General features: G+C 42.3%; 2 protein-coding genes across 2 annotated transcripts in view; one reads left to right on the forward strand and one right to left on the reverse strand.

Annotated features, from left to right (window-relative positions):
* The first annotated feature begins 271 nt into the window (after positions 1–271).
* Positions 272–5,392, forward strand: pnp5a (purine nucleoside phosphorylase 5a). Its single transcript, XM_071918040.2, has 6 exons — positions 272–516; positions 2,165–2,334; positions 2,762–2,865; positions 3,181–3,356; positions 3,743–3,933; positions 4,500–5,392. Exons 1-6 carry the CDS (start codon positions 494–496, stop codon positions 4,715–4,717), a joined length of 882 nt encoding a protein of 293 aa, XP_071774141.1. The 5' UTR covers positions 272–493; the 3' UTR covers positions 4,718–5,392.
* Positions 5,393–5,586: 194 nt separating this feature from the next.
* capn1 (calpain 1) overlaps positions 5,587–11,360 on the reverse strand; it is a 30,490-nt gene continuing 24,716 nt past the window's right edge. Inside the window, exons 13-22 of the mRNA XM_071918086.2 lie at positions 11,255–11,360; positions 10,738–10,777; positions 10,547–10,612; positions 10,398–10,455; positions 10,025–10,089; positions 9,535–9,603; positions 9,224–9,302; positions 8,908–9,024; positions 7,948–8,006; positions 5,587–7,667 (exon numbers count right to left, since the gene is read on the reverse strand). The exon at positions 11,255–11,360 is cut by the window's right edge and continues 106 nt beyond it. Of these exons, the coding sequence (XP_071774187.2) occupies positions 7,641–7,667; positions 7,948–8,006; positions 8,908–9,024; positions 9,224–9,302; positions 9,535–9,603; positions 10,025–10,089; positions 10,398–10,455; positions 10,547–10,612; positions 10,738–10,777; positions 11,255–11,360 (686 nt within the window). The 3' untranslated portion in view covers positions 5,587–7,640. The remainder of the gene's footprint in view (positions 7,668–7,947; positions 8,007–8,907; positions 9,025–9,223; positions 9,303–9,534; positions 9,604–10,024; positions 10,090–10,397; positions 10,456–10,546; positions 10,613–10,737; positions 10,778–11,254) is intronic.

Genomic DNA, 11,360 nt, shown 5'->3' on the forward strand with positions numbered 1-11,360 from the left:
TCCCACGAGCCTATAACGCAGGATTTAAAATAACCGAAGTGAGAAATGTGTTTGCTGCTGGGAACAGGGTGTGTGAAGATCAGAAGACGATGACCCCTCGTGTGTGTGTTTCCTCCTTGAGAGTCGCACATTATTTTGAAGGTGTGTCAGCCAAGCCAATGGGGCCGTCCGCATCCATATGCGTCATTTTTCGGGGGAGGAGGGGCAGGGGGCGCGCGGCCTATAATAAAGCGGGTGACCGCGTTCATCACTCAGACACAAGTGACGGGACGGAAGACAGAGATCAGAGGAACAGCAACCTCCACTGAAGAACAAATCAAAACATTTATTTCCCAGCTTCTCTAAGTTATTTTTTTTTCTATTTTATAAGAGCGGGACTCCCATTCCACTTTTTGCCGCATTGGAATTTTGCTGCGCTTAAACAGTGTGCAGTCACATATTTATATTTATTTTAATTTTTTTCCCGGATCAAACACTTATTTTACCTTCAAGAATGTTCCCAGAGGCAAACAAAGGGTGAGTAGCCGATAATGAATAATAGACTTGTGATTCACATGCACCGCCGCACACTGACAGCACATTTCCATGATGAAATGGGACTGACGTTATACCCGCTACCCACCGGTCGAGCGGCAGAGGATGTTGCGTCATTAACACTGTCTGATTCACCTCGCAGCTTCAACACATGGTGCCATCATGTGCCACTCTGCGCTCGTTTTTGCCTGTCTTGGGTAAAACACCGGGAAAGTTTTGCTGACATATTTCTAATTGGGACTTAAAGTGTTTCTGTGGCACTCTATAGGCTAGTGAGTTTATAATGGAGTTTATAATGATCTTATCGTATTTTGTCATAGTTTTCATCTCCTTTATTCCTACTAGGACTGTGGCAGTATAGTGACCTTATAATGGCCTTATCAGATTTTATTATCTCTTATGGTATCGCAAATGTTCATATAAAATTACTGTTTTATTTGTATTTGGATGCGCTTCTACATTCATTTACAATACACTAAACGGGGGTGAAACTAAAAGATAGCCCATGATTTTATTAGAATGGAGGGGCAAGTTGATTGGAAAGTCGCCGGTAAAGTTCAAAGACCTGAAAAAGACACTCCAATACATTTCGCTATTTTGGCGTTTTTTAAATCCGTAAATCTTAATCTTTACTGCCTATAAAGCACTCCTGTGTCATATTTTTACTTTATTTATACTGATTCAGTAATGGCAGTAGGTAATATGCGGCCTGGTGATGGGTCTAACATTTGGTGTGCATATGCAGGCACAGCTGTCCTTACTACTGAGCATAGGGAATTTGATATTTTGTGTGTGTGTGTGTGTGTGTGTGTGTGTGTGTGTGTGTGTGTGTACGCGTGCGTGTGACCTTTCAGCAAGTGCATGACATGACAGGCGTGATCCTGCTTTGACTCTACAGGAATGTGCGTGTGTGTGCGTGCGTGTGTGTGTGCGCGTGTGTGTTCGCGCGCACTTGCAAGTCATATCCTTATGAGTAGCAGGTCTTCTTACATTAGGCCTACTGCCCAGGAAGCATCTTATCCTGTAATCTCATAATAATGATCACATCACATGTTCCGTACTGAATTAGGAGGCAAAGATTTGACAAGCATTAACTCAATACCATAAATTGACTACATGTGAATAATGACTCTGGAAATTTGGAAAAAGCTGACATGATTGTCCTTTTGAAAAAGAACTAGAAATTTGAAGGACACAATACAAATATTACAACAAAACCTTAAAAAAAATAATGCAGCTACTGGGCTATATGTCAAAAATGATACCACAGAAAATCCTTTAGTAATGCCATAGGAAATGAAAAACACAATAAAGAATGCTAAGGTCAGTATGAACTCACTATTTATCAGCTGAGACACACTATAAGCCCCTATAGGAATATCATACTGATTATGTTAGGATTATGTTTCCTAATGATGAAGAGTCAGTGGTCATTTTGCAAGATCCTGAGCTTCATGAGGCTCGATGAAATGTGCTTTTGCATCATTTTAAGATAACAGCAACGCAATTGGCACAAGCCGACGCCGCAACCCTTCCACTGATTACCAGTGGATTTGGTAACGCTGACACCGGTCACCCTAACCTCAAACCTCCAACCTCAAACCTCCAACCTGCCCTCCGTCTCTTCCAGCTACAGCTACGAGGACTGCACGACCACCGCCGAGTGGCTGCTGGCCCAGACGGACGTGCGCCCCAAGGTGGGCATCGTGTGCGGCTCGGGCCTGGGGGGGCTGGCCGACATGCTGAAGGACCAGGTGGCCTTCAACTACAAGGACATCCCCAACTTCCCCCAGAGCACTGGTGAGTTGAATGATGTCAAGATAGATAGATAGATAGATAGATAGATAGATAGATATGAAGGTAGGTAGATAGATAGATATGATGGTAGGTAGATAGATCCAATCCACATACTGGTGGCCATAACATATACAGCATAACTTATATAACAGTCTGTTATTGACTTGATTCATGATGGGAACTGGTTCAGCAGGGTTGACAGCAATTGAAGGGTTTCAGTCAGTAAGTCCCTTTCGAGGAAAAAATACTACCTGAAATCACTCAATATTTCTAAAACATATAGATGACTGCTTTCAAAACTGTTACTGTTTGCAGTCAAAGTCTTATAACAGCTAATAACTTGTTCCTAATGGAGGTTGTGTCCCTTCAACTGCTGACTGGTCGCCATGCTTTGTTAATGTCTCCTGACTGGTTGCATTGTTTGTTGCAGTGCACGGCCACGCTGGACGGCTGGTGTTCGGCACCTTGAAGGGGAGGCCATGTGTTTGCATGCAGGGACGCTTCCACCTGTACGAGGGCTACCCCATCCAGAAGGTAGGTCTGCTGCAAGAGTGCCAACCAGTTACACAACAAGTCAAACAGAACGACTCTGAGTCCGTTATCACATTGTGGTTGTGTCACACTGTCCCTGTACAAAACATCCTGTCACATCCAAGAGTATGTGGTGTGCAAAATAGATAGCAGTAAGACCATTGAGACCAATTAGCTTACAATGACAGATTTGTGTGACCAATAAGAAATGCTGCATGACACCTCTCCCTTTATAGCTCAATGGGAAGAGCAAAAGAACTGCCCAACAAATGGTTATGTTATATATGTATATATATGTGTGTGTGTGTGTGTTTCCAGATCACACTGCCCATGCGCATCTTCAAGCTCCTGGGTGTGGAGACGGTGGTGCTGACCAACGCCGCCGGAGGCCTCAATCAGGACTTTAAAGTGGGAGACATCATGATCATCAAAGACCACCTCAACATGCCCGGCTTCGCTGGCAACAACCCGCTGTCTGGACCCAACGATGAGAGGTAGGTGGAGCAGTGTGCCGCTGTGTGTGTGTATGTGTGTGTGTGTGTGTGTGTGTTAGACCTGTGCGAAAAGGTGTATACATATAATAAGAATTCACCAGAACAGTGCAGATAGTTTCAAGTAAATTGTCACTAACAGAAAAACTACCATGACTTTCAAACATTTTCCTGTGGTCGGTACTCACTGCTGCATGTGACAAACACCACCCGTCCAGTGCTCCAGGCAGACGCAGTAATATTAATCAAACAAACGCCCGATGTGTTTGTCTGGAAACCTGTCGCGCTTGTTCACACACACTCAACAAAAAGAGCATCAGGAACCCTCTCCCCTTTTAGCCCTCTCTCACCTCTCCATCCCTCCATTTCTCTCTCTCTCTCTCTCCCAGGTTCGGTGTGCGTTTCCCCTGCATGTCTGACGCGTACGACAGGGAGCTGCAGCAGCTGGCCATGGACGTGGGACAGGAGCTGGGCTACGCAGACTTCCTGAGGGAGGGGGTGTACTGTGTGCTGGGCGGACCCTCGTTCGAGACCATCGCCGAGTGCCGCATGCTGCACAAACTGGGGGCTGATGCCGTTGGTGAGTAGCGTGTCTCATACCAACTCAAGGGTTCTTTTTGTGGAGCTTCATGCTGATTGCTGGTCACTGGTACACATTATAGTAAAGTAATGGTATTTGGGCAGCACTAATTCATCAGTAGTTAGCCTTTAAAGCTGCACTAGGCAAGACTTTTATCACAAAATGGGAAGAGCGTCCCAAACCCCCCCCCCCCCCCATTGAGACCCTGTAGATTCACATTATTTGCCCAAATGACATTCTGGTGTCACTTCTCCACCCACAAGAAGTGACGAATCAAAACTTTAGAGCAAAATCTAAACTGTCTCCTAAACAACAGTGAGCAGCGCTCCGTCCAGAGAAAGCTGGACTCACCAACGTTAGATCTTTTCCTGTCTCGTCTCTTTGGTCTCCTGTGGTATAAAGCATCACAGACCGGTTGGTAAACATGAGCGAAGTCCAAATTTTTTAGCTACCTCTCTAGTGCAGCTTTAAAAGAGTCAGGATTATCTAAGAACTTTTACAACTGCGCTGTTACTACGAATGCCTATGAATACATGTATTTAACATCACTCTCCTCTTCTCGCCAGGCATGAGCACAGTCCATGAGGTGATCGTTGCGCGCCACTGCGGCCTGCGCGTCTTCGCCCTGTCGTTGATCACCAACCAGGCGGTGATGGACTACGACAGCGAGGAGAAGGCCAATCACGAGGAAGTCCTTCAGACGGGCAAGCAGAGGGCGGAGCAGCTGGAGAGGCTGGTCTCCACCATGGTGACCAGGATCGAGCACAACAACAACTACGCCTAAAGAGACGCCATGCCGAGAAGGGGGGCGCTCATGTGTTATGAAGGCGATTTTAAGTGGTTAAGGCTTCCCATTTTATCCCATTGTGCCAAAGAAAATGCCATTTTGTTTATTTAATCTTTTCCAAGTTACGATGGAGATGGGTGGGTGGCTTTTTTGGTGTAGGTCAAAAGATGATTTGCATTATAGTCAGCCGAAGAATCTCACTTTGACATAACATGTAGTCAAACTAACTCAGGATCAGTCAAACAGAAGACGCTGAAGCCAAGTAACCTGTTTTCATTCCTCTGTGCCTCGTCTGAGATCAGTGAAAACATCCAAGCTGACCTCGCAGCTCATGTCCGACTCTTTGCTATTTCAGCTATGCCATTCTTCTCCTTCCTCTTTGTAATAGACAAAAGAGCAATTTTGTACATTCCTTCAGCAAGTGGCCCCAAAAAAAATGGTCGCTTCGCAGTTTGTTTTTTTCATATCCTTTAAAAGGGGGTGTTTCTGTTTTAACTTAATATTTGATCTGTTTGTATAAATGTCTGCAATTTAACTTAACAATGAGCAAGAATCTGCTGTAAAGATCGTAATGTTATGGTACTGTGGTTGAGCTATGTACATTAGTGAACGTAAGGTATTTGACTGTTCTTGTTTTTTTAATATGAATGTTGTTACTAAAGTCACTATTTATTACTATACATGAGTCTGGCTTGTTTTTTGGGTATGGAGGGGAGACATTTCTTTTATGTCTGACACTGTGAATCATACTCATTTGTAAAAGGAGATACTCGGACTATAACCATCAAAGTCTTCACCCTTTTCAGCCTTGATTTTTAGATTCAGCACAAATCTTTAATCATTAATTAGGAATGCTGAGACTCGTGAAAACCTCCCCATGTTTATTTCGTGTTCGAAAAAATGTCTATTCAAGTTTCACAGAGAAACTAAATAGTAGTAGACTGTACTGCATGATGAAGGGATCCAGAGGGACCCAGAATGTTCACATATTTTAAACGATAGTTAATGTTATACTAGCAGGATCTGGTATTTGTAACTGGACAGGAACTGCCCACTAGAATAATGGCATTGTGAGAGTATCATACAGATTCAGCTGTTTGGCAGTCCTTCAATCCCTAATCTTCACTTTTTCAGGAAATAAAGAGTTTAGTTCCAAAATGAAATATCCACCATTTGAAAACTATGACAAACTAATTGACAGAACAAATTTAAAGCAAATAATAGTACTGTTAAAAGGATGGTAGGTAAACTCCTTGCTTGACAAACTGTGTGACAAACTTTTACATAGATCCTCTATATTTTGGGGCTGTCAATCGATGCCCCTCAATGAGTGATTTATTTTTTTTCTAAAATCAACGTAACATTTTGGAATAGAACTCTTCAAATACAAAGTTTACTTGCTCCCTTGGTTGAGTAGAAATTAGTTTAGGCAGGCTGACAACATATCACATTTCACACTGCATGCATACAACGTATCTGTAAATCCCTATTGCATAATTGTATACCTTCACCTAAAATATCGACATGTTCTTGTCCCTATTGAGTGGCAAGATAAAGCAAGGCTGACACATCCCTTTTTTAAACCACTGACATCCGATTCAAACCATGATATAAAAGTTTAAAGTTAATTCTTTTTTTCATATTTTGTAAAACTGTTGATAAAAAAGTGCCATGCATAATGATAAGCAGGTATGTCCTAATCATAAACAGGATTTGTTTTGAAGAAATGCATATAACACAACACATTCTCTATGATACAACAGGCCACCATTGTCTCTACATGAACTGCGGGGCCCGGTAATGGTTCATGAGCGGGCCCCTTAATGTTGAGGCGGAAGCAAAGCTTGGCACAAGATGTAAACAAAAACTGTCAGGCCAGCAGCCTTCCTACAAAGGTCTAGTAGAGATACATAGTGTGCATATTCATATTCACTGAACGCTGGGTGTTGAGATAGGCTGGGACCGGAGCCTGCACACTCAGCAGCTCTCTGCAACCGCAGCTGACACCAACACCATGATAACTGACAGCAGTTTCAATTTCTCTCCTATCTTAATACCATAATCAACGTTGAGAGCAGTAGCCAACGTTGCGGCCAGCACCATGCAGATTGGAGTTTCACTTATTCAAGGATTTCACAGCGGCAAAGCTGCTCTGGAGGCAGAAATAATCTTATTGGTTGAATTAAACCTCAGTGGGCGGAGCCAAAGAACCACATTTTTATGGAGCACAAGTTGGCCAACTGGCAAACTTGAATGACACATAAAAAATATATATGATTTCTTTTTCATTCATTCATGACCATGGCATTCATGATCTTGGAAGGTAAACAGGTTAGCTAACTGCTTTTCCTAGATAGCATAGATAAATTAGTACAGCTAGACTGCATTTTTTCACCAAGCAAGCTAGCTAGTTAGCTAGCAAGAGGTTTCATAAAATTAAAAAATCTCTCTTACCTCTTGCCTTTTTCGCTGGGCTTCAGTCTACTTAGCCATAAAAACTGTGGTTCTTTGGCTCCGCCCATTGAGGTTTAACTCAACCAATGAGATTATTTCTGCCTCCAGAGCAGCTCTGCCTCCGTTAATGTTTGCATAACTAAGACTCCAATCTGCGAGCACCATGGAGGCCCCAACCCTGTCAGTGTTACCACAGAGTTGACCGCCAGGCTACGAGAAATGACCTTCCTTCCATTGGCAAAATAGGTAGCAAGTCTAGGCAATGCTTTGGCGCATGTTCCCAATACAGGCATTGTAAACATGAATTTACAGTCTTATAGCATCAGAGGACCTCAGCAGCGAGGAGCATGGAGGAGAGGAAGGATCGGAGAAAAGGCACTTCTGAACTGACACACACTGGGCCTGGGACAGGGGCAGGTTGCAGTGCAAGAGTTACTGAGGACATCCAGGAGACGTCCAGCCATCTCTAGGCAAACATGGTCAGGGAGATCCACTGTACAACAGGGAGAGGAGAGAGAAAGAGGCTACATGCACTGCCACAAAGTAGACTCCCAAAAACTAAATGTTAATTAGAGAGTAATCACATGTATCTTAATAGAATGTACACACAAGCTATTATGGAAATGAGAAGTAAATGTGCAACATGTGAACACATCTGCAAAACTGTTTCAGTATAACTATAAATGTAGATGAAATCTGGATGAACTGCAGAGATGCAGTATGCATGAACAATAGGAAAGGATTTCTAGAAAAATGTGAATGTGCCGTCTTACTTGGAAGAAGTTGAGGGACATGACACCATCTGCATCTGTGTCCATTGTCTTGAAGGTCTCTGCAGGGCGAGAGGCAGAGAATCACTCACTGTACAAGCCCAGCTACTGGGTAGAAAACCTATAATCTGATTTAATGTATGTTATGTTTCATCGCATTCTGAACCTTTAAAATTAGATCACGCGGCTCTCATGGTACAATCACACTTTAGCATCTTGAGCATTAATCATAATATGTGTTTATGACAGTCAGCAACTCATAGACTCATTTTAAAAGGAAAATAAAGCCAAATAGCAGAGAGGCTTTATGTATTTCAAAATTGAATTTCATTGACAAATTTCAAGCTGAAGAAATTGATCTGGGTTCCAGGCCTTCAAATCTCAAGATTTACTTTGGAAACTCTTCAATCAATGGCTCAAGATTACACTCTTGTATCATAGATTTACTTTTTTTTTTATTACACCAAAACCCAGCCTCTGTAGAAATTGCTAAAACACCTAAATGCACAGTAGTGGTGTTAGTGCATTCACCAAACAATTAAATAATCTGAAATAGAAGTCTTAACTTGATTTGAAAGTTTGAAAGTTTTCCCTTTAAAGGAACAGTTCACTCCCAAAATGAAAATTCTGTCTTTATTTATCAGTCCAAATTCCACTTAAATTTGCACAAAACACAGTGAGTTAGTGGTAACACTCTTTTGGTCTTTGGGTCTTTTGGACTGGCATTTATTTTGGCTTTTTTCTTTTGTATTACAAAATACTTTAATTATGCTGCACAAGCTGTTTAGAGAAATTTGATGGTTCATTTTATGAGCTGTGTGTTTGGTGGTCGTATGAACTTCAGTGGCGTTTTCGACTGACATTGGGGTGGAGTGGAAAATGACTGAAATTTCCTTTTGGGGTGAACTGCTCTTTTAAGAAGCTGAGGGAAAGTTATTAAGGGTGTGCAGTAGTGGGACTCACTGAACATAGTCTCCAGTCTGACCAGACAGGTGACAAAGTTGTCGAAGTCAACCGACAAGTCAGCCTCTGTGTAGCGCAGGATGATCAGCTGGAACAGGTGGTTGGTCAGCTTGAATCCTGGAGGCCAGTGGAAACAGGAAAATCAGACCACGAGTGGCTAAAAATCTTTACATAACAGCAACTTCTTTCCATCTTTGGAATAGGAAACATTATAACCCAGTTGTAATCCCCTTTCAAAGTGTGGAATCAAGTGTGAAAATGCAACTTGCACTTGAACGTGTGTATTTTGGGAAGAACAGGGGGGGCCAAACAGTACCTGCAGCTTCAAGAGCCATCCTCATCTCATAGGAACTCATGGTGCCAGACTTGTCCACGTCATGCTCCCTGAATACAGTCTAGCATGGTGATACAGACAGACGGAGGCAGAGGAAAACAACAGACAGAAAAGAAGAATAGACAAGAGACAGAGACAGACAAGCAGTGAGACGGCAAACCTCACAAACAGATGAGAAACCGGCGCAGTGGCCAGATGTCAAAACAAACAGCTGAATGACGCAAGTACCATGAAGCAGGATCAATAATATTTGGCCTGATTTCCATATTTGACCGGCCTGCGTTTAAACTCACCAGGTATCGTTTGATCTTTTCCCAGAGGACATGGAACTCCGTCAGCCCCAGTTTGCCACTGCCGTCCGTCTGGCCAGAGATGTTAAGGAACTTGATCTTTTGTTTACTTTGCTCTAGGTTTTATATTGATGAATAGTAATAATGTGATTCTTTTTACTGCCTGTAGGGAATTTCTCGACCCGCTTGTCCTACGGTTGAAGGACAGTCTCCAGTCTCACTAACAATAATAATACATTTTATTTACATAGCGCTTTCTCAAAGCACAGCATAAAAACGGCATTAAAAAACAGCTGTTAGGAGGTTTAGATTTACACTGAAAGGCATTTGATTTACACTGAAAGTAAATTCCTAGATCTCCCAGACAGCAAAATATAACAAACACGCCTGTTTCCAGAGAATATTTATGTGTCATCAATAATGGAGAAAAGCTAGGTACCAAAATAAGAGCTAAGCAGAATTTTTTTTTGACCCGATCTCATATCAAGGATACATCCATGAGGTTTATCATACTGCGGCAAGCTTCTTTAGTGAAGCCGTCCGTCTTCAGGTCTTTATCTGTTCGCGTGAGAAAGACAGAAGAGGAAAGGGATTATTTTTGTGCCATTGCTGTTCCGAAATGAAACATCCATCATTTGAAAAAAAAAAAGTGATGCCTACTCTTGCAAAATGATAGCACAAAATTCAAACAAATTATAGTACTTTTTTGAATCTAGCAGATAAATTATGACACTTACAGACTGGATCCTCTATATTTTAGAGATACTGAATGACAAATGTGAGGTATTTTTTTCCCAAAATGGATAAATGGCATTTTCAAATAGAACTCTTTATGTTGCAAAACCAAATTTTCTGTTGTGACTAACGTTTGCTGATGATCCTGTTCAGTATGGTTTGCAGTTCTGTGACGCTGATCTCCATGTCCTGTTGGCACAAACAGAGATGGTGATATCTTATGACTACATATCCCATAAACCACTCCACCAGCTCCACTTAACTGCCAAAGCGTACTTACCGGCCCCGCCAGCTGTCTGAAGAGACTCTTGAAGGCTTGGTCGATCTGGCTCTCATCTAACTCAGTCTGAAACACACACACACACACACACACACACACAGATTTACTTCCCATTCAAACGTTTTGGTTTCTTTCCACACATCATGAGCGGTCATGTGTCATAAATCAGTCATCGTGTTTCATCCTCTCACCTCAGTTGGAAGCTCCGCAGTAACATCATCATCAAGCTCCCTGTAGCACAGAAAAAACTCAATTACTCGGTGCCTTATTTTAGAATATTTCTTCCCTATTTGCATATTGATCTCATTCATTGCATTTATGCTTTGTTATTATCACCATCATCTCGGTCTCAGTCTCTGTTTCTGACTGCCTTTCTGTTCTTCCTAACTCTACAGCCTGATCAATATATCTGATAGCACTGGCTTACTGGCATATTCCATAAGTAGACCGATAAGATCAGCAATGTAAAATTTAAATTTAACAGCTTATGATAAGATTTTCAGTACTTTACACATTTGAGAAGAAAGAAGAAAGAAACAATTATAAACAAAATTGTATAATATATGTCAAATTCGGGGTTGTAAGGATGAATTATACTAACAATGACAGCACAAAAATAGCTAATTTTCAGTCATTTCCCCCCCGCAAATATCACATCAGACCCCAAAAATCCCAGCTCCTTCTCGCCCCCTCCCTCGCACCACTCACTCAGAGTTGGCGGGCTTCTCGGAGAACACCCTGAGCACAAAGTCGCCCTCTTTCTGCGGTTCGAAGGTGGAGGGGACGATGATGTATTCGCCGGCCGGCAGCCGGA

Source organism: Centroberyx gerrardi, chromosome 23 (assembly GCF_048128805.1).
Source record: "Centroberyx gerrardi isolate f3 chromosome 23, fCenGer3.hap1.cur.20231027, whole genome shotgun sequence".
Lineage (NCBI taxonomy): Eukaryota > Metazoa > Chordata > Actinopteri > Beryciformes > Berycidae > Centroberyx > Centroberyx gerrardi.